Below are 24,473 nucleotides of genomic sequence, written 5' to 3'. Positions count from 1 at the left end.
CAGATGGCTGCAAAGGGCAAACCCAAATAGTTCTGGTCATGAATGAAAATCATATTGACAAGAGTGGCTGCAACCTGGACTAGTTGGTTTAGGGGCAATTGTGAGGGCGCTGTTGAAGTGCCAGTGGTTGGAGAAGGAATGTCATTTTCCTGTAAGAGAATAGATTATTATTGTTCCACAAACCCAATGACACTTCCCCAGGCTGGGGCATCAGATGGCTTGGTAATCTGCTGAAGGACAGATTGTATAGCTGGCGTCACAGTCTCAAACCCACTTATCTACCATGGAAACCAGCACCAGGATGGTAACTGTCTGCACCTGGCTGCAACTAAGCATAGCTGACTGATAGTCCATTGAAGGATTGTGGCTATGGGTGGCCTCTGCCAGTTGTGTAATGGCAACTGAGATCTCTGGCAACACCTCCTACACCACAATTGAGCTGGAGGCATTAAGCTGTTTACCACTTCCCTGTTGGAAAGAATGGGTTCTAGGTCCTGCTCAAAAACCTATGAAAGATTAGAACAGGCCTCCCCTATGCTCCTTGACATCTCTTGTTGTCAGTCTAGACAATCCATCAAGCATGCTTGTATTCTAATAGGTTGTGTCTCTATAGCCATCTCACTTGCAGTTCTTTTCAGAGACACCACAGCTGAGTTAGTGTGACCTTGCTGATGCGTGAAGTTGGAACATGAATTATCCTTTCTACATTGGTTATTGCCAGCTGTCTACCATGGTAATGTGTCTTACTATCCTTCATTCTGAGCTGGTGTGTGGGAGTGACAAATGCAATGAGACTACATCTTCTCCATTCAGTAGCTCAACTGGTATCGGTGAGTGTGAATGTTCACAGGCAGAAGATAATGTGCAGTTGGGGGCAGTGGAATGTGAATGGGCTGATTGTAAATATATATGTACATTGGGACAAGAAATAATTTTTGATCCTCTCAAAGTAACTGCTTGTTGAATCAGACCCCATTATGGTTAGCAACCTTTCTTCCAAGTGAATGAGCCTGAGGTAAGAAGAGTCTGTCTTCTGTCTGTTACTGTAGGTATCTGCTGTTTCAAGCAACCTTCACTTACAAGAAAGAGCATTAATGAGTGCATTTCTGTGTGCCTTTATCATCAAATGGAACTTCTGGTTGTCTTTATTAAACTTGTACAGGTCATGGCTAGCTCCTGAAAAGTGCTAACTTACTGCTGTGTTTGACACTTCCAGCACTTTCCCAAGCCAAGGGATGTAACGTCCCACACTGCAGATGGAGCACTTTGCTTCATCAGTCTCTTGGGGCTTGATTTGCTGACTGGCAGCTGTAATGTCAGTCATAGGCAACTAGCTTGATAACTAGTAAGCAAGGAGCAGGATGGCTAAGTCAAGCAATCAGTGGTCGGGTCCCTTTTAAGAACTAGAATCCTAATGTCAGTTAATGCTGGTTGATTTCCACAGGTGTCCAGTGTTCATGAAATTAAACATACTTGTATAGGAAAATTCATGCCACTTTCAATTTCAAGGTGAATAGGCCTTTTTGGAGAAGAAAATCACATGACAAATTGGCACTGGACCCCACAGACTGTTATTTTAGTGCATGTTTTTACAATCTGTACAACGTCTAGTCTGCAGTCTTTAGGTGAAAGTAAGATGGGTACATTTGCAAACCATCTCTCTTCACGTCCTGTCTTTTGGCAGACATATTGTCGTAAGTTTCACCAAGCTTCCCATCACTGTGTGTTCACCACGTTGGGGTGTGGTTCCGTCCCTGCACTCTTTTGCTCACAACAAACAAAGCACAGAGCAATATCCTGTCACCTTATGGTGCAAGGTACATTGCAACAATCTTGTGGTGAATAAAACTCCCTTTAGGATCATGGACACAAAGTATGTTAGATTCTTTCCTTATCTACATATCTAACTGTTATTCTATTATTTCACTGAAGACAGGAGTTAAAACAAAATAATATTCCATTTTTTTGTATTGGTACTGTTATCTATATTATACCTGTTTTTCTTTGTCAATTCCTCCCATAAATAATTGCTTGTATTTGTCCTTGAAGGCAAAATTCAGAGCCTGAGTTGGGAAATATCGAATCACATTCGCTAAGTTGCCACGCCAAAAACTCAGAAATCCTAAAAAGATATAACTTGTATAAGAAGTGTTTTCAAATATTGAAAATAAAACTGCAAAACTGACTTGCAAATAGTAAAATAAAGTAACAAAGACCTGTGGTTCAATTTGTAGGATTCTTTTCTAAGAACAGAGGCCTTATCAAAAACGCTAGGCTGGCATTCTAAGTGCAGTATGTGTGAATTCTGGTCTTGTCTTTTACGTAAAACATCTGCTCTCTTAAGTGGATGTTAAAGTTATCACCCGGGCAAATATTTATCCCTTAATAAAAAATGGTAAAACATTATCTAGTCATTACTGCATTGCTATTTGTGAAAGCTTGCTGTGTACAAGTTCGCTGTATTCCTGCAACACAACTCAAAAGCATTTCATTACTGCAAAATGTTTTGGGGCAATCAGAGACACGCAGGAGGCTTCATATAAATGCAAGTCTGCAGTACCTCTTATTATAAGATTATTAATTGTATTTCAATGGTTAAATGAACTACAAAGTCCTTATATGATGACAACAATAAGCATTCTCACAAACCCATCCGGAAGAAATGAGCTACAGAGTTTTGCATTTCATATTTATTGAGGATGCAAGGCCTTAACAAATAAATGAACTGCTTCATTTAACAGCTTTTATCAATATTATTAATGAGAACATGGTTGAGAGATACCCAGGACCTCTGTGGAATGACTCAACGATCTATAACTGTCAGAGTACGATCAATTTTACCACTGATTGGTCTTAAGTTTTTATGTACAATGGGATGCAAATAATTGTCTAGATTTGTATCATGCTTAGTTTTAGGCCTAGAATACATTTAATACATTTGCTTTAATAAATTTTAATTGTGTTAGAAGTAGTGTGGTTCACCCTATGTTGTGAAAATTCCACAAATATCACAATCTTCAATTGCAAGGCTGACAGAAAAGCATTGTTAGGCTTCTCTGTGCAACATCACAATGTGTCAAGTTCAGAGCCCTTCTATTTCACTAACACATTACATAATCTCGCAGCTCCCAGGTATGTAGCTTACCAACTGTGATTTCAGGTGTAAGGTCTTATAAAGTTCTGCCATGATAGAAGCAACATTTTTTCCATTACAGTGGAGTGTTGCTATTTAAAGAATAAATGCTGGAATAATGAGAGCAGTGTTAGAAAGTGATCCCAAGGGCACGTGTTATAGCAATGAATATCAGTGTCCATAGGAGGCTTGTTCTCTGTAAAAGGGGGCTATAGAGACCCCGAAGGATTGTAGCTAGGTGCTACTTGCATGTTGCTGCTAGAGTTGCTTCTGACAAGTTTTCTATTAAGTGTACATCACTATAGTTCAAATAAGTATGCTTAAGGAACTTAGTCTGTGTATCTGAAGTTTCTTAAACCGGGAAATACATAGAACAGTACAGCACAGGAACAAGCCCTTTGATCCATGGTGTCTGTGCCAACCACGATGCCAAATTAAACCAAACCTATCTGCCTGCACATGATCCATATCCCTCCATTCCCTCATGTTCATGTCTGTCTAAATGCCTCTTAAATGCCACTATCGCGTCTGCTTCCATTACCACAATTACTTATACAAGTCTCCTATAGTTTCCAAAGATGATCATTAACTGTGCATTGTACTAACCAACAACCTGCATTGGAGCAAATTGATATATGGTGAATTATTCTAGTAACATAACTTGACACCATGTTATTTTTAGGTAAAATCTATTTACATTTGTTATGAACCCACAGTGACCTTTGCACAACACTGGAGTCTTTTTCTTTCTCAAACTCTTTCATTATTGTTCCCTGCAAATGACGTGTATTCTACAATGATGCTACCAATTTGTATATTATTTGTTAAATTTGCTTTGTGTCACACACTGGATGCATACTGCAATAGTTTTTACAACAATATCTTCAATAGCCAGGTCCCTAAACTCTTGAATGCCTTCCCTAAAGCCCTCGAACTTCCCTTTCCTCCTTTAGTTATCTGCTCTAATGCTCTGGTAGCTAAAACCTCTGAGGACTTTCATACATTTTCCTACAAAAAAGGCACTATCCAAACTTAAGTTGTTGTTCACCAGCATTACCTCTAGGTTTTGACCATTCCCACGTCCTGCGGGCTGGCTGGCTTCCCATATTCCACCTTTTGAAACCTGAAGCTACCTAAAAGTTGGCTGGTCATATCCTGATCTGTACCAGATCCCATTTATCAATCACTTACTGATTTATTTTAGCTCCCAGTTCAGCCGCATCTTTCCTTTAAAATTCTAATCTTTGTTTTATACCTTTGAAATTCCTGCTAGCCCAACAGCTCTCTAAGATCTCTGCGTGCCTCGAACTCTGAACTATTGCTAGCTCCAATTTCAAATCACTTAGTTGCCTAGACTACAAGCTGTACAATTCCTTCCCTAATCCTTTAAGATATGCCTTAAAAAATACCTCCCTGACTGCTTTGATCATGTGACTATTTCCTTATGCTGCTCAATTTATTTGATATAGATACAATATATACAGATACACCTCATGCAAATCATTGTTGTTATTTGATTACAAGTGTTAACACAATAGAGTGTAAAAACTTTCACACCATCTGCAAATATAATGTCCAGATTCCAAACATCATTTTCAACAACACAATTAAAAAGTACACATTAGCAGATTTAGGAATAATCCACTAGTATGCTGCTATATTGTTAAGTGTTCCTGGTAGACAAGCACTAATGGAATCAGCACTAATATGTAATTATAATTTAGTATTATAAATAGAGATGCATGACTGGCAACACTATTGTGCTGGGGATGTGACATGCATTCCTACTCTCCACATTTTTGCATGTGGCTCCATTGGGAACTTCTTCACCAATGAAATGCTCCCACTGCTCAGTGTGGAGAGGCTGCCTATGAGGGCTGGCGGCGGTGGTTGCAGGGATCACAGTTGATCTCATTACCAAAGAGAAATCTCTGGATTGTGGAGAACTGTGCAGCCAAAGAAAGACACAGGGAGGCAGCAGCTTCCATCACATACAACAAGAAGTCATGAGATAGATTGTATGATGCAAGCAGTCTGCCAGAACCCAACAACAGCCTGCACCTACTGGGTGCAAACCTAAGCTCTACATTTCAAACTGAGCAGCTCTGCTTCTCACTCAGCCCACTGAGACACTTTTCCATATCAAGCTGTGAGGCAATTCATTGTTGGGGGAGAGCCAGAAGAATACAGGGATTTGCTTCAGAATCCCAGCACATTTGCAGATGACAGTGGGAAGGGCAGGAATCTATGCCAGGTTCCCGGCATAGGAGCAAACAGCCTAAGTGGATGTGACTTTAAGGTACAGGAGAGTATGTACCTGTGAGTGTTTAGGACCAAGAGCACTACAATGAATCAGGGTCCATTACCATTTGAAGTAATGTTTTGTGAGATATCTTAAAGGCTTTTTGAGCATTCAGTTCCAAGTGAACATCAAAGATTATCAAATTTGATTAGACTAACCTTTTTCTGGAAGTTGTGTTTATGTAATCCAAATGACACATTCCATTTCTCAGTAATACAACTGGCATTTCTTTTCATCTCTTCAAGCATTCTCCTGATAATGGTTGTCAAGCTGATGCCTGTAGTTTTCTGGCTCTAATGAGTCCCTTTATTTGTAAATTGGAATGCATTTTACACCAGGGGGAAACATTATCTATTCAACTGTGAAGGAAAGCTAAAAGCTCCACCCCTTTAATCAATTCTGGATGAATATAACCCTGAAAAGCAGCCTCATGTTAGAAATGTATACAAGACTTGTTACACCAATCATAAATTGAATACTGTGTATGGCTCTGTTCACCATATTATAGAAGATGCAATTGCACAGGAGAAGATACAGACATTTACCAGGACATTGCTAGGAATGGAAAATTGTAGCCATGGGGGGGGGGGGGGGGGGGGGGAAGAGGAGGTGGGGGCTGAATAAGCTAGGTTTGTTTCCTTTAAGCAAAGGGACTGAGGGGAGATGTAATTAAGTGCATAAGATTATGAGGGATCTGCAGAGACTCAATAGGAAGAACCTATTTCTCTTAACTGAGGCGGGCCAAGTTAAAGTGATTAAGTGGTAGAAAGATTAAAGCGGAGATGAGGAATTTTTTACTTCCACTAAGAGGATGGCAGGGATCTGAAACTCCTTGCCCAACAGGGTGGTAGAGGCAGATAATTAAAAAAGAACTTGGATGTTTATGTGAATAGCTGTAATCTGCCAGAGAACTCTTTTTTCTTTATTATTAGTGCAGCCAATGATAAACTGAATGGGCACTTTGTGTTATATTTTTGCTATGATTCTGATCAATTTTGAGCTTTCCTACTCTACTCAAAACAGTAATCCTATTTTTAATATTGAAAACAGAATTAAGAATAAAGCACTCCACATTTGGAATACAAGACTAGAGTATACTGCTGCAAAATACTCAATTAGCAGTTTTGCCATGAGTTGAGAATTGGTTTAAACTTGGCGCTTATGAAAACATCCTTTAGTACATGATTTTTAATGATTTTCTAACTACTGACACAGTTAAAAAGATGTTGCTGTTTCCATCATTGCTTTCTTTTATAGAAATTTCTTGACCATCTTTATGGCTGTGTTGCATTTCTAATAAGCATCTGATACTTGTTCTTGAACCCATGCAAGATGGATTATTTTAAATGCCTCAAATGTTATATACTTCAGTATAATTTACCACTGAACATTGCTGGTTGAATGTAGTTTTATTTCAATAGTATGCCCTTTTAATTGTTGGTACAAATATGGTTTGATTCTTTTAAGAATGATTTTAAATAGAACATAATTAGTTCAAAATTGCTAATGTAAATCTAAGCATAATTTAATAAAAATTTAATCCTAATTAAAATATGGAGCCATTAGATGATCCCCTAATCAACTAAAAACAAGCAACATATACTGATATAAACAAAACGGAAATAGAATGATATTAATTATAACAAATTACATAAATCTGAAGAATTTTGTAACATAACCATCATTAATTATTACAGACTTTATTTATGTAGAATTTGACAAGACCTCAGGATGTTTTAATAAAAATTTAATTTTAATCCTAATTAAAATATGGAGCCAGTAGATGATCCTCTAATCAACTAAAAACAAGCAACATGACATACTGATATAAACAAAACAGAAACAGAATGATATTAATAACAAATTACATAAATCTGAAGAATTTTGTAACATAACCATCATTAATTATTACAGACTTTATTTATGTAGAATTTGACAAGACCTTGGGATGTCAAGCTGCACTTTATTGATAAAGTTTCTGAGAGACAGTTAATGTTTAGAAAACACAGCAAACTGCTACAACAACAAAGTGACCAACAGGATTGCAGCTCTACAAAACTCTGGTTAGACCACACTAAGAGTACTGTGTCCAGTTCTGGTCGCCTCATTATAGAAAGGATGTGGAAGCGTTGGAAAGGGTGCAGAGGAGATTTACCAGGATGCTGCCTGGTTTAGAGAGTATGCATTATGTGGAGAGACTAAGGGAGCTAGGGCTTTACTCTTTGGAGAGGAGAAGGATGAGAGAAGACATGATAGAGGTATACAAAATATTTAGAGGAATAGATAGACAGCCAGCACCTCTTTCCCAGGGCACCAATGCTCAATTACAAGAGGGCATAGCTTTAAAGTAATGGGTGGGAAGTTCAAGGGATATATATAAGGGAGGTTTTTTTTTACCCAGAGAGTGGTTGGGGCATGGAATGTGCTGCCTGGAGCGGTAGTGGAGGCAGATACATTGGTCAAATTCAAGAGATTGCTAGATAAGCATATGGAGGAATTTAAAATAGAGGGTATGTGGGGGGGGGAGGGGTTATATAGTCTTAGGCGAGGTTTAAAGGTCGGCACAATATTGTGGGCTGAAGGGCCTGTATTGTGCTGTACTTTCTATGATTATCTGTTTGAGTGATTTTTATTGTAAATCTGTGGCAAATATAAATTGGGGGAAGATAGTTAATGCATGAATCACAAAAGGTTAGCAGGCAGATGCAGCAAGTAGTTAAGAAGGCAAATGGCATATAGGTCTTTATTGCAAAAGGGTTAGAGTTAATAAGTAGTCAAGTTTTGTTAGAATTGGACAGGGTCACACTTTGAATACTGTGCATAGTTTTATTCCCCTTACCCAAGAAAGGATATAATAGCATTGGAGATCATCCACAGGAGATTCACCAGGCTAAATGCCTTATCGGACAGGTTGCGTCTGTATTCTTTGGAGTTAAGAGGGGTGATTTTATTGAAACATGTAAGATACTAAGGGGCATGACAGATGTTGAGATGCTTTGAGTAATGGGGAAAGTCTTGAATGAGATACAGGGCCAGTCATTTAAAACAGAGGTGTTCTGAAATTTCTTCTCCCAGAGGGCAGTGAGTCTCTGGAATTCTCTAACCCAGAGAGTGATGCAGGGTAGATCATATAAGTAGATATATTTTTGAAAGAACAGGGCATTGATGGCTATGGGGAACTGACAAAGAAAAGCTGAGGCCTGGTGTAGATTAGCACTGATCATAATGAATAACAGCAAACTTGAGAAACCTGATGGACTTCTCTTTGTCCTATTTTCTTGTGTTCTTGTGAGAAGGACTGCAACAAACTAGAGAATATTAATAAACTTGTAGAACAGGCAAATAAAATACAATATGGATCACTGACTTTGGTTGGAAGAATACAGAAACCACTTTTTACTGGGAAAATACAAGTTTATGTTGGATAGAGGTAAAACAGAATGGCAGAGTACAAAACCACTAATTACTAAAGGTTTCACTACAGGTTAGCAAGGCTATATAAATAATCTTAAACTACTGTTTCTAGAGAGTGGATCTAAAATGAAGATTCACTCCCCCTAGAAATAGTAGTTTGAGGTTATTTCAAACTTAGAAATACATTTTAAAACAGGTATCAAATCTTGATTCAATTTCTGATCATATTTCTGATAGTATTATAAAATGAACATAAAGGCACTAGAGGGGGTGCAAGGAAGAGTTACAAGGATGAGACCAGAAATGTGAGGGTGTACATATTAGGAAAGAAAAAAAACAGGCAGGGTCTTTTACCTATTGGAAAAAGATAAGGGGACCTAACAGAATATTGATATTGGTTTATTATTGTTACTTGTACTGAGGTACAGTGAAAAGGTTGTCTTACAAACAGATTGTACAGGTCAATTCATTACACAGTGCAGTTACATTGAGATAGTACAGAGTGCATTGATGTAGTAAAAAAATAACAGTACACGGAACATAGAGAAACTACAGCACAATTCAGGCCCTTTGGCCCACAAAGCTGTGCCGAACATGCCCCTACCCTATGAGTTACTAGGCTTACCCATAGCCCTTTAGTTTACTCAGCTCCATGTACCTACCTAACAGTTTCTTGAAAGACCCCATCGTATCCACCTCCACCACCGCTTCCAGCAGCCCATTCCACGCACTCACCACTCTGAGTAAAAAAACTTACCCCTGACATCTCCTCTATATCTACTCCCCAGCACCTTAAACCTATGTCCTCTTGTGGCCACCAATTCAGCCCTGGGGAAAAGCCTCTGACTATCTACCCTATCAATACCTCTCATCACCATAAACACCTCTATCAGGTCCCCCCTCATCCTCCGTCTCTCCAAGGAGAAAAGGCCAAGTTCCCTCAACCTGCTTTCATAAGGCATGCTCCGCATTCCAGGCAGCATTCTTGTAAATCTCCTCTGCACCCTCTCTATGGTTTCCACATCTTTCCTGTAGTGAGGCGACCAGAACTGAGCATAATACTCCAAGTGGGGTCTGACCAGGGACCTATATAGCTGCAACAATACCTCACGGCTCCTAAATTCAATTCCCCGATTGATGAAGGACAATACACCATATGCCTTCTTAACAACAGTCAACCTGCGCAGCCGCTTTGAGCGTCCTATGGACTCGGACCCCAAGATCCCTCTGATCCTCCACACTGCCAAGAGTCCTACCATTAATACTATATTCCGCCAACATATTTGACCTACCAAAATGAACCACTTCACACTTATCTGGGTTGAACTGCATTCTGCCACTTCTCAGCTCAACTCTGCATCCTATCTATGTCCCTCTGTATCCTCTGACAGCCCCCCAAACTATCCACAACAGCCCCAACCTTCGTGTCATCCGAAAACTTACTCACCCACCCCTCCACTTCCTCATCCAGGTCATTTATAAAAATCACAAAGAGTAAGGGTCCCAGTACAGATGCCTGAGGTACACCACTGGTCACTGACCTCCACTCAGAATACGACCCTTCAACAACCACTCTTTGTCTTCTGTGGGCCAGCCAGTTCTGGATCGACACTGCAATGTCCCCTTGGATCCCATGTCTCCTCACCTTCTCCATAAGCCTCGCGTGGGGTACCTTATCAAACACCTTGCTGAAATCCATATACACTACATCTACTGCTCTCCCTTCATCGATGTGCTTAGTCACAACCTCAAAAAATTCAATCAGGCTCATAAGACAGGACCTGTCCTTGACAAAGCCATGCTGACTATTCCTAATAATATTATACCTCTCCAAATGTTCATAAATCCTGCCTCTCAGGATCTTCTCCATCAGCTTACCAACCACTGAGGTAAGACTCACCAGTCTATAATTCCCGGTACAGAGTAAAGTGTCACAGCTACAGAGAAAGTGCAGTGCAATAAGGTGCAAGGTCACAACAAGGTAGATCATGAGGTCATTGTCCATCTCATTGTATAAGGGAACCATTCAACAGTCTTATCACAGTGGGGTAGAAACTGTCCTTAAGTCTGGTGGTACATGCCCTCAGGCTCCTGTATCTTCTACCTGATGGAAGAGGAATACTTAAAATTATGAAAATCAAAAAAAACGTAGATGCCAGAAATCTGAAATAAAAACAGTTCTGATGAACCTGATGCATTAATTTTATTTCTCTTTACACAGATGCTGCCTTTTCAATGTTTAAAAATTTAAAGAGTTTTTATAAGAGCAGACACAGAAAGTATTTTCATTTGTGGGGAAAAACTTAACTAGTTACAATCAATCTATATCAATATAAATCTCCTCTATTTCCCACACTTATGCCCTAATCCCATCACCAGCCAGGCAGAACAGGGATAGAGATCCTCTAGTACCTACCACCCCACCAGTTTACACATCCAGCACCTCATTCTTCACAACTTCCGCCACCTACAACTGTATCCCATCACCTACCACATCTTCTCCTCCCCTTTCTCAAGGATCACTCTCTCCATGACTCCCTGGTTCACTCATCCCTCCCCACCCATTAACCCGTCCCTCCCCAGGCACTCTCCCTGTAACGGCAAAAGGTGTACACCTGCCCCTACACCTACTCCCTCACCACCATCCAGGGCCCCAAACAGTCCTTCCAGGTGAGGCAGTCTTTCACATGCATATCTCCCAGCATTATTAAATGCATATGGTGCTCCTGTTGTGGCTTCCTGTCCACCTGCGAGACCGGACACAAACTGGGCCACCACTTCGCCAAACACTTTTGCTCCATCTGCTGTGGCTTTCTGGATTTCCCAGTTACCAGCCACTTAATTCTCCTTCCCATTCTCACATCGACATGGCAGAAGAGGGCAAGGACAGACAAGTTGAGGCTAAACGCAAACCAGAGGAACAGCATCTCATATTCTGTCTGGGCAGCCTACAACCTGGTGGTATGAACACTGAATTCCCCATCTTCTGGTAACTGCTCCTCTTCTGTGCCTGTTCTCTCCCCTCCTGATCTACCTGGCCCCCATCACCACATCTCTTTCCCCTTCTCCACCCTCTCCATCCACCGATCACCCACACACTACTCCCAATGGTTCTCCTCCCCCACTACTCCCCTCTGCCCTGCCTCCTTGCCCCCCCCCCCCCCACATTCCATGTTCCACCTTCTATCCCATTAGATTCCATCAACTTCGGCCCTTTGTCAGTTCTGCCCATCACTTCCCTGCTTCCGGCACCATTCCAACTCTCCCCTCACCTAGATCCACCTATCACTTGCCAGCCCTTACTTCATCCCATCCTTCCACCTTTTTATAATGGCCATGCATTCTTCCCTCTATCTTTCAGTCCAGATAAAGGGTTGCAACCCAAAACGTCGACTGCCGATTGCCTTCCATAGATGCTGCCTGAATCACTGAGCACCTTCAATATAAATCAGTCATCAAGATGCCCAATAAGGAATTCAGAAACTGTCACCCAAAGTGTAGCAGGAATGTAGAACTCACTACTGCAAGGAATGGTTGAAGAAAACAGTACACATGCATTTAAGGAGAGGCTGGGGAAAAATATGAGGGAGAAGGGAATAGACGGTTACACTAGATGAGGAAGAAAAAAGACTCGAGTGGAGCATAAATGCTGGCCTGGACTGATTGAGCCTGAGCTGAAAGGTCTGTGCTCCATTTACTATCCATCTCAGGATAAGTACTAATAGGATATCAGGAACACCCACTATTCTGCAAAATAGAATAATTTGCACTTACCTAAGAGAGCAAATAAAAAGCAAAAGACAGCACATGCAACACTCAAACCTCCAGACCAGGATTTAAATTTGTCACCTGTTAACTCAAGATTGAGAATCACACCCAGAGATTTACCCAGCTATAGTGATTATTAAGAGATTATGGTTAGGAAATAGTAACAAATCCAATGACTGGGGGGGGGGGGGGGAAAATCATAACAACACAGAATGGCATAGGTCAGTTATCCTTTGAAATCTATTCAGCCAATTAAAAAGATTAAATTGCCCATGACCTAAATCAATATATATGCTTTTTCCTTTATTCATTCCTTAACAAAAATGCACCACTTTCAGATTTAAAATGAACTGATTTAGCATCAATTTGTGATTCCAGAAGACTTTCATATTTCAACCATTCTCTGAGCTATTTATTATTGGGAACTGCCCTTGAGAAGGTGGTGGTAAGCCACCTTATTCAACTACTGCAGTCCTTCTGTTAAAGCTACTACTATAGTGCCTTTGGGTAGGGAATTCCAGGATTTAGATCCAATGACAATGAAGGACTGGTGATAAATTTCCAAATCAGGATAGTGAGCAATGTGGAGGGGAAGTGGCAGTGGCTGTGTTCCCAATGGCCTTCTCCTTCCTGGTGGTAGCAGTCACAAGTTTCAGAGGTCCTTCTGGAGTAGTAAGGCGTGTAGCTCCAGTGCATTTTGTAGATGGCACACGCTGTTGCCATCATGCACCCACAAGTTTGCCTACATCAAAATGCATTTCCATAGTTTGCACTATTTCTCATTTTGGGCCATTCAATCTATAAACATCTTCACTATTTAATTTTGCCATCCACACTACTTATAATGTCATCTATCTTTGCACTGTATTTCAGAAGGTTCATCAGGCATGATTTTCCCTTTACAAGACCATCCATGCTCTCCATTATCAACTGAAATCTGTCAAGAATTTCAGTTACTACATTCTTAATTTCTTGATAACAAATGTAAGGGTAACTGGCCCAATTTCCTGAATTCTCTCTTTCATCTTTCTTAAAAAGCAGATCATCATATACAATTTTCCAGTCTCAAGGAACTGTTTCCAAATAGAGAAAATATTGCAGGTGTTTAGTAAGGGTCTGTGCAATATTCTCACCTACTAGTTTTAAAGCTTTCCAGTTACAGGGATTTGTCATTCTTTAGTGCCATATTGTTCTTCAATATTTTTAATTTGGCAAGTCCGTTTCCTTCACTTAATATATATCATTTTCCTGAGGTCTTATTCTTTTCTTTTACTGGAGTTTCTGACAGTGTCCTCAAAATGTCTTTTATTTTCTTATTTTTATCTACAGTATCAATTTCTTTTTAAAGGGCCCAGCTAGCATAATGCCAATGACTTATTCCCATTTAATTGCGAAAAAGTGTTGATTTGGTAACTCCTTGCAAGATTCGTATGGCTCTTATGACCGCCTCCTGTTTTTTTTGTATTTCTCTCCAGTTGCCAGGATCCACTTGTTGCATGCTTTACTTTTGGTTTCACATTATCATTTACCTCCTTAGCCATCTACGGCTGTTTTTTTTCCAGCAACAAGATCTCTTGCAGCTGAAGAGTATAAAATAGTTACATATCACAATAAATTTTTTTTTGCATACCACATATTGCTCTAATGTGGTGTTATCTATCGGCAGATTTGCAGAGTTTACTATGGACAGCTTCATTCATTGCATGCAATTAAGCCTTACCCAAACACAATCTTTTAGTTGATTTACATTGCAGACTTCACTGAACTTAATGATTTGTGAATACTATTACTTAAGTATTATTACTATCCAAAATATACAGTAATAAACTGAATATGGCCTGTTCTCATAGCTTTCTGCAACAATACATTCCTGAGCATCTCAAGAAATTCATTGTCTTTCAGACAGACTCATAACAACCTGCACTAAAGTTAAACATTCTTTAATAAACTACACTGCCTTTTCTCAATGCATATCAAATTTCATTTTTCTACTTCACAGCTGCTCACAGAGGCAGTTGTCTTTTACATTTCTTAATTCTATCCAAAGTCTAAACTACCTGCTTACCTCTCATTATATCTTCATTCATTAAGGATGAAGTCATATCAATAATCACTAAGGCTATTCTTCCTCCATCGTTTTCTCATTCTTTCTTATAATTTATAATTAGTTCCCCATCCTGCTTATTCGGCAGCCATGTTTCAGTAACGTCTACCAATTCCAGTAATGCCACACCTTCAAAGCAAATTTTTTTTCCCCATTTACTGTGATTTTGTATAATTGACATCCATTGGGTCATACAACCTAATCTACCTTTCCACTCTAACCCTTTAGTCTTGCATTTCCTCTGACTTAATCATTCAACACACTTTAGTTTTCACTTGCAGAGCATAACAATTTAATCTATTAGACTGGTTGCTTCCCGCTAATTTATTTTTAGAACTATTGACATCACTCCCTTCCATCTCATCCATTTCTCTCGTGACCAGGCTATTTGGCCATTTTGCCTTTTGGCTAGGGCCTGTTCCCCTGGTCCCAACCTGATTGAGGTGAAGCCTGTCCTAACAGTAGAATTGCTTTCTGTTGTGGAATTGTATTGGCATCCCATGAAATGGAACAACTCCTGCACTAACCTCCTTCAGCCATATGTTTATTTCCCTAATCTTATTCCTACACAAGGTTGCACGTGGCTCATTAAATGCTGCTGTTTCTGCATGACTTCACAATAAAACATCAGAAGAGACAAATATTTAGTAACAGTGGAATATCTGATAGAGACAAAGGACTGAAAAACAGTATAAAATAGCCAAATCTCAATAAAAGCTCAAGTTCAATAGCAGCAAACAAATGATTTTACAACTGTTGCAGATGTGAAATGTTTATTGATCACAAAGAAGAAAAAAATTAAGGAGAAAGGAAGAAATAATGATCCAACAGATATTTAAACTTGCTAAGCTCTAATAAAACAACTCAGACAATATTCAAAATATAATAAAATGAAGGAAATTGCCAAAGAGGGCAATGAAAAATGGACATGAGACTTTCATAAGAGGCAATACTGGATGCAAACTGGTTTAGCATGCCAAGTGCAATTACAAAGAAAGGGAAAGATTGGACAATATTAAAAGCCGACTAGGCCAACTTATTGGCTCTTTATTGTTCCAGACTTGCATTAAGACTCATATTCTAATGAGGCATAATAACACCAAGAACATGACAACAGTACACAAATCCATTATTTCCTTGAATAACTTGCATTTATATTGTGCTTTCCATGCTCTCAAAGTCCCACAGTGATTTGAGAGCATGGTAAGCAAATTACTCCAAATCACTTCAGAATGGAATCACAGTAGAAATATTGGAAGCACAGCAGCTGATGTGCACAGCAACAACCTTACAAACAGCAGTAAGAAAATGACCAGATAAACTATTTATCTTACAGTCAAGAACACTGTCACGAACCAGCAACAAAAGAAACACACTGAGCATGATTTAGTGTTAAAAACTATTTTATTAATCACTACTTATGATAATACGTAAAATAAAAGTAAAAATGTTAGTATGTTAGAATTCAAGAATGTTAAACCTCGAACGTTAACCCCAAAACTAAACTCGTTGTGTGTGTGTGTGACAAAGTCCAAAACTCCCAGTTCCTGAATGGTTCTTAAAGTTCAGTTCCGCAAGCCATAAGGTGAAACATGAGCAAGGGCTTCTTCAACAACCACCGTTGTCTGAAGATAAGATGTAGATGTAGAGAAACATAGAGAGAGTACATACGAAATCCAAATGTTCCACGATGGAACCCAAACGACACTTCAGTGTTTACTCGGTTCTGACTTCCTCACCCCGAAAAGCATCCGAACCGTGGTCGTCCACACACAAATACCTGTTTCCTTCTACAGGTCAGCAACAAAGTGAACTCCACCGGATTTCTTCCAACTTCCATACATGGATTTCAGTGGCAAACACAGTTATTGTTTCTCATCCATCGATAGAGAAAACAAGCAGGCTGGTGTCTCTCTCCCTTCTCTCTCTCTCTCCTTCTTCTTCTTCTAACCTCTTCAACAACGTCATTACGTCCTTTATCTTCTATTGACGTAAGCACGCCCCACACACACATACACACACACTCTCTATCTTAAAGGGACTTTCACTGAGTCCGTAACACCTCCCACCTAAAAAAAAATTTTCCCAAGAAAAATTTTAACCACGCATACAGTTAGTAATGTTAATAATTATCATGCTACACAACTACAGACTATCAGATTAGTACAGATACATGTTTCCCATTTAACATCGAGAAAGACAATCAGCAATCACATTATCTTTGCCTTTAATGTGAGTTATCCTGAGATCAAACTCTTGCAAAATTAAACTCCAGTTTAACAGCCTTCTGTTCTTGTTTTTGACTCGGCTCAGAAACACCAATGGGTTATGATCTGTATACACAGTCAATGGTTTTTGAGCGGTGCAAACATATACACTGAAATGTTGCAAGGCTAAAACAAGCGACAGTAATTCTTTCTCTATGGTGGAATAATTCTTTTGATGCTCATTAAATTTCTTTGAAAAGTAAGCTACAGGATGGTCAATATCATCAAGGTCACCCTTCTGCAACAACACAGCTCCTGCAGCTTCATCACTGGCATCTACTGCTAATGAAAATGGCTTTTCAAAGTCAGGTGTTCTGAGCACAGGATGGTAGCATAAAATGGCTTTCAGCTTCTTAAATGCTTCTTGACAAGAATCTGTCCAAACAAACTTTACTCCCTTCTTCAGAAGATTAGTTAGGGGAAGAGCAATATCAGCAAAATGTTTACAAAATTTTCGGTAATATCCAACCATTCCCAAAAATCTTCTAACAGTCCTCGTACCTGTGGGAATAGGGAACTCAGATATTGCTTGAACTTTTGCCTGAACAGGAGCTTGCTTGCCTTGACCTACAACATAACCAAGATACGTCACAGTGGCATGGCCAAATTCACTTTTAGCCAAGTTAACTGTAGGGTTAGCCTTGGAAAGTCTTTCAAACAACCTTTCTAACGCAGAGATGTGATCTTCCCAAGTATCATTCCCAGTCACTAAGTCGTCAATGTAGGCATCTGTATGTTTTAACCCATGAATCGCTGAATTAATCATTCTTTGAAATGTTGCCGGAGCATTTTTCATTCCAAATGGCAAAACATTGTATTCATACAATCCAGAAGGGGTTACAAAGGCTGAAATCTCCCGTCCTCTATCTGTTAATGGAACACACCAGTACCCTTTTAATAGGTCAATCTTTGTAAGAAATTTTGCCTTTCCCACTCTGTCTATGCAATCATCCACCCTAGGAATAGGGTAAGCATCTGACTTTGTTACAGCATTCACTTTCCTGTAATCTGTGCAAAATCTAACAGTTCCATCAGGTTTAGGTACAATAACACAGGGCGAACTCCAATTTGAAGTAGAATGTCTAATAATATCATTTTCCAACATGTATTTGATTTCCTGATCAACATGTTTACTTTTTTCCACATTCATTCGATATGGGTGTTGCTTGATTGGTTTTGCATCCCCAACATCAACATCAACATCATGGGTAATTATCGATGTTCTGTTTGGAACATCTGGGAACAGATTTTTAAATTTTAAAATTAATTCTCTCATCTGTTGTTTTTGTGAAACTTGTAAATGGTCCAACTTCGTTTCAAGGTTCTCCATGATATTTTGGTTTTTTAGTTTCGATGGAACAATATTTGGTCTAAATTGGCCTTCCTCAACATCAACATCAGGCATTCTAGAAACAACCTTTACACCATCCACCAAGGCCACAACTGAATCCCTCTCATAATAAGGTTTTAGCATGTTTACATGACAGAGTTGTGTTTTCTTGCGTCTATCTGGTGTTTTGATTATATATGTTAGATCAGTCACTCGAGATTCAATAACATAGGGTCCAGAAAAACGAGCTTGCAAGGGATTATTTTGGCTAGGGAAAAATACCAACACCTTTTGCCCCACTGCGAATGTCCTAGGCCGAGCACATCTATCAAAATATGCCTTCATTCTTATCTGGCTTGTTTTCAAATTCTCTCTCGCTAGCTGGCAGACTCTCTCCAACCGAGTTTTAAATTTTTGGACATAGTCCAACAGACTCAAGTGAACTTCCTCATTAACCCATTGCTCTCTTAACAACTCCAAAGGTCCTCTCACCCTATGTCCAAATACAAGCTCAAACGGACTAAATCCTATTGACTCCTGGATTGATTCTCTAACGGCAAACAAAAGTAAATGGATACCTTCGTCCCAATCCTTTGTGTTTTCAAAGCAATAAGTCTTCAGCATATTTTTGAGAGTAGAATGAAATCTCTCCAGAGCTCCTTGAGATTCTGGGTGATATGCAGATGATACAATCTGCTTTGCTCCCAGCTCATAGACTATTTGTTGAAAAATTTTTGACATAAAATTACTACCTTGATCAGATTGGATTTCTTTTGGCAAACCAAACAAGGTAAAAAATTTTACAAGAGCCTTTGACACCGTCTTGGCCTTAATATTTCTAAGGGGTATTGCCTCTGGAAATCTAGAAGTGGCACACATGATGGTTAACAAATACTGATTTCCAGTCTTAGACTTTGGTAAGGGGCCAACACAGTCCACAATCACCTTCGAAAAGGGTTCACCAAAAGCAGGAATTGGTTTCAATGGAGCCACAGGGGGTTTTTGATATGGTTTACCTACCATCTGACATGTGTGGCAGGTTCGACAAAACATCACCACATCTTTTCTCAAACCAGGCCAATAGAATTGTTTCAAGATCTTCCCTACAGTTTTATTCACACCAAAATGACCACCCAAAGGCATACTGTGGGCCAGGTTTAAAATCTCATCCCTATAAACTTTTGGAACAACAACCTGATGAATAACTTCCCATTCCTCATTAACAGGAACATGAGGAGGTCTCCATTTCCTCATTAACACTCCATTTTTGACATAGTATCCAGTTGGCACTTTTTCAATCTCCTCACATGAGAGTGCTTTTTCTTTCAATTCTGTCAACTCAGGGTCCTTTGTCTGTTCCACCATAAAATCCTTCCTCGACAAAGACAAATCTTTAAATTCAGGCTCACTATAAGGATGTTGATCCTCCAGTGAAGACAGAAAAGTCTCAGATAAGGCATCATAATTTTCTTCCTGTTTAGGACTGTCACAAGGAACTACATCAGACTGCACCGGACTGTCTGTCTTGGCTAATTCTCTAGCTCTAGCTCGAGTCACCGCACATGATGGGTAAACATCTGGATCATCCTCAAACTCATCAATCCTTGGTTTGGTTGTTAACCGTACCACAGGAACAATTTCTCCATCTGCAAGGTCATTTCCCAATAACAAAGAAACTCCTTCCACTGGCAAACTAGGTCTTATCCCTATCTCGACTGGTCCTTCTACGAACTTTGACTTTAAAATCACCCTGTGAAAAGGGACAGACATGGTCTCACCTGTAACGCCTCGTACTAGATTTACTTCACCAGTGTCACTTTCTTCACCAAAATTTAAAACACTGTCCAGCAAGAGAGATTGACTAGCCCCAGTATCTCTAAGAATTTTCACTGGCACCTGGGGTGACTCATCATTCAGTGAAACAAAACCCTCTGATACATACGAACGGAATTCCTTTCTCACCTCCTCCAACTTTTCCGCTTTTCCCTCTTGCAAGGACTGATCTTTAACAGCATCTCCTAAACCTTTTTGATTTTTAATTGCCTGAAAGCAAGCATTGGGCCCAGCTTCCTTCTTTTTCTTCAAAAGGGCACAATTAGATATCACGTGGCCAGGTTTCCTACAGTAATAACAAGTACGCTCAACAGGTTTCTCCAGCCCTGGCTTCTTTTCATCTTTTCCTTTTTGATTACCTCCCAATTTAATCTCTGGTTTACCTGGATTGTCTTTGTAACTCCTTTGAAAGGTTTCAGGTTGTCCCCATTTGGATTTATGGGTTAAAGCATAATCATCTGCCAACCTAGCAGTTTCTTGTAAAGTTTCCACTGCCTTTTCATTTAAATATGTTGTTAATTCAGCTGGAACACATCTTTTAAAGTCTTCCACTAGTATCAATTCTGTCAATTTGTCATAATCCCCATCTACATTTTTAGCCAGGCACCATCGTTCAAAACATATTCTCTTTCCATTGGCAAATTCCATATAAGTCTGATCTGCAGATTTCCTCAAGTCTCTGAATTTTTGTCTATAAGCCTCAGGGACCAATTCATAGGCCTTCAAAATAGCTTGTTTTACCTTGGTATAATCAGCTGCATCCTCAACAGACAAAGCAGAATAAGCTTTTTGAGCTTTACCTTTAATCACACTCTGTACCATAAGAGCCCATCCTTTCCTTGGCCAGTTTGAACTCTCAGCAACCTTTTCAAAATGTTGGAAATACTGATCAACCTGATCTTCTTCAAACGGAGGGACTAATCGAACCTCCCTGCTGGCTGAAAAACCATCATCAGAATCAGATTCTGAACTCCTACGCTTCATTTGTAACTCATGCTGCCTCTTTTTCTCCTCGTTATCCAGCTCCATCCTCTTCAATTCCATCTGCTTCATTGCTAGATCAGCCTCTATCTTCATCTGAGTTATCTTTTGTTCAGTCTCTAATTTCTTTTGTTCGGCCTCTATCTTTAACTGGGTCTGTTCTCGTTCAGCCTCTAATCTCTTTTCCTCTTGTTTGGCCTCTAATCTCTTTTGTTCTCGTTCAGCTTCTAATTTATTTTGCTCTCGTTCAGCCTCTATCTTTGCCAGCTGCACCTGTGCCTCAGAAATTGCTATTTCACTGCCAGGAAACTGTTTTAACACTTCCTTCTCAAACACCTTCTTTTCCACATAATGGCCAGCTATCAGTCTCTGAATATCTGCCTTTCTCATAGACTGCTTTACTTCTGTAAGGTTTAGCCTTGTAGCAATCTTTATCAAATCATCCTTTTTCGCCACCTCCAATCCCTTTTGGGTTGGTGACTCCAAAAATGCCTTAATATCCATTGCTGCTGGTTTCCACACACACAAGCCAATTAAAAAGAATTTATCAGACCTCCCTCAAAAATCTTTGGATTGAACCCCGAACAAATCTTGTCAATCTGGGGAACGATCCCAGACGACACTCGTTAATCTTTGGATTGGATCCCGGACGAATCTCGTTAACCTTGGGAACGATCCCGGACGAGCCCCCAATTTTGTCACGAACCAGCAACAAAAGAAACACACTGAGCATGATTTAGTGTTAAAAACTATTTTATTAATCACTACTTATGATAATACGTAAAATAAAAGTAAAAATGTTAGTATGTTAGAATTCAAGAATGTTAAACCTCGAACGTTAACCCCAAAACTAAACTCGTTGTGTGTGTGTGTGACAAAGTCCAAAACTCCCAGTTCCTGAATGGTTCTTAAAGTTCAGTTCCGCAAGCCATAAGGTGAAACATGAGCAAGGGCTTCTTCAACAACCACCGTTGTCTGAAGATAAGATGTAGATGTAGAAAAACATAGAGAGAGTACATACGAAATCCAAATGTTCCACGATGGAACCCAAACGACACTTCAGTGTTTACTCGGTAGTGACTTCCTCACCCCGAAAAGCATCCGAACCGTGGTCGTCCACACACAAATACCTGTTTCCTTCTACAGGTCAGCAACAAAGTGAACTCCACCGGATTTCTTCCAACTTCCATACATGGATTTCAGTGGCAAACACAGTTATTGTTTCTCATCCATCGATAGAGAAAACAAGCAGGCTGGTGTCTCTCTCCCTTCCTTCTCTCTCTCTCTCCTTCTTCTTCTTCTAACCTCTTCAACAACGTCATTACGTCCTTTATCTTCTATTGACGTAAGCACGCCCCACACACACATACACACACACTCTCTATCTTAAAGGGACTTTCACTGAGTCCGTAACAACACTAAAATGTTGAAAATGACAATTGGAATATTTTACATCCACCTGAAGAGGAGGAGCATTCAGGCAATTAGACCCAATGGTTAACAAATGTAGTGAAACAGGAGTGCCTCTGGTTTTGAATCAGTACACAACCTAGTCAAGTACCAAACACAGTGATTAAAATCTAACATGAGATTAAAATCTATAAAGTGATTGAAATCTAAAAACGATGAGGATAAATTATCCTGAACAGCAACATAGTAAATAGTAATCGGGGTACACTATCCCTGCTAGTGAAAGAAAGACGGACATACTTTGACTTAAGTTGCATGTTTCAATTACTCACCACTGCCCGATGGCAAATTGTTTCACATGCAACGAATTACTTACGTCTTTACTTATGTGGCAAATGCAAAAGGGGAACCGTTTGCCTATAGCAAAATAACTCCGCATTAAAGACCAAATATCTTTTCCTAGTGATGCTGAATGTTTATTAAGTATTGCTCAAGACAAAAGGGAACAATTCATTTGGTTATCTTTTAAAACATTTAAGAGAATCTTTGCAGTTTATCGAACGGATCAGCCTAGGCCTCAGTTAAAAGATTTCACTCAAAAACAAAACTATTGCATTTCTAATACGTCTCCCTTTTATTCACGCGAAAACTGCGAATATGGCATAAACTAGATGCCAAATCTGCTAAATACAAGTTCAATTTTTATTTATTGAGAAGTTTATCCATCTCCTGGTCATGTATACCACAGAACTAAATTTAAGAAGTTGGGATTTGCAAATTTGGACTGCTTCGTTTATCTTGATTTAAAATGTGGAACACACGTCAACCTGAAAATAAAACCCGCCTAAATCATTTAAGTAAATTGGCTTTCTTTCTTTTTTAATGCGCATATGTGCAAACGAAATTTCAACTCGGAATACTTGTCCGGCATCTCAAATTCCGGACCTTCAGAAAAACGAAGGGCTTTACTATAAAAGGGGCGGTGGCAGCTGAGGGTGACGGTGTGGACCGAAACTCGGGCCCCAGCCCAGCCCAGCCCGACAGCGGCCACATGGGAGATGGGAGGAGGGAGGTCAGGCCCCCCTCACACAACAGGGATGCCGAGTGGGCTCAGTGCTCCCGAACATCCCTCAGCTCGAACGGAAGGCATATTCCAACACGTTAAACGCGTCAAACAACGGCAGCAGCCGGCGTTTGAACCCAGCCGTCACGTCAACAAAACGCGATCACATTAAAAGCCTCGAAAGGGTGTTGTGTGCACCCCTCAGTTGGCCCCGACTTTCGTGCCATGGTTGTTAGTTGGACCGGTGGATCGCGTTTAAGCTTCCTGCGCCTACCCTGCTCCTTGGGTATCCGGACAACGCAGTCGATGATGCCCTTGTACTGCTTGTCAACGCTGATCTGCTTGCTGGAGCCCTGCACCTGCAGCAGCAACTTCACCCGCTCGATTGGCGCCACCGCCGTCTTGGAGATCGCAGCGGCCACGCCCCCAGCCAGCAGGTCCTTGATAAAGGAGGTAACGTCAAAAATATTCGACCCAGAAGACATGGCTGACGGCGGAGACCGATACTGAAGGGAAGGAGGAGTTGAAGTTGAAGTGCGAAGACGGCGGTTGGAAGCGGCCACGTGACGCGTTGGCGCCTCCGCTTCGTTTGAGAGGGAAGCGTCGACGTGTACGTGCGGAGCGCTTTGTGACGTGAGCATCGGCGTCCTGTGCGTTATGACGTCATCGCCCGGGCACAAATTTTGGCACAGGCGGAAGAATCGTGCCCCAGGATTGTCCAGATGTGGAGCAGATGGGGCAGCGCCTGCGCAGAACGAAGCCGCTGTAATGGTCCAGGTCAAACACAAAGATGCTGGAAGCTCTCAGCACGTCGCAGAGGAGAGAAATCCAGTTAACGTTTCAGGTGAAGGAATCTTTCGTCTTACTG

The 24,473-nt window shown here is 40.3% G+C and overlaps 1 protein-coding gene across 1 annotated transcript in view; it reads right to left on the bottom strand.

The window, feature by feature from the left end:
- Positions 1-24,246, bottom strand: part of LOC127584248 (ADP/ATP translocase 4-like) — a 43,345-nt gene extending 19,099 nt beyond the window's left edge. Inside the window, exons 1-2 of the mRNA XM_052040894.1 lie at positions 23,880-24,246; positions 1,995-2,122 (exon numbers count right to left, since the gene is read on the bottom strand). Of these exons, the coding sequence (XP_051896854.1) occupies positions 1,995-2,122; positions 23,880-24,246 (495 nt within the window). The remainder of the gene's footprint in view (positions 1-1,994; positions 2,123-23,879) is intronic.
- Between the last annotated feature and the right edge of the window lie 227 nt (positions 24,247-24,473).

Source organism: Pristis pectinata, chromosome 2, assembly GCF_009764475.1.
Source record: "Pristis pectinata isolate sPriPec2 chromosome 2, sPriPec2.1.pri, whole genome shotgun sequence".
Classification (NCBI taxonomy): domain Eukaryota; kingdom Metazoa; phylum Chordata; class Chondrichthyes; order Rhinopristiformes; family Pristidae; genus Pristis; species Pristis pectinata.
Note: the sequence above shows the minus strand (reverse complement) of the source record. Positions and strands in the feature narration are given on the sequence as shown.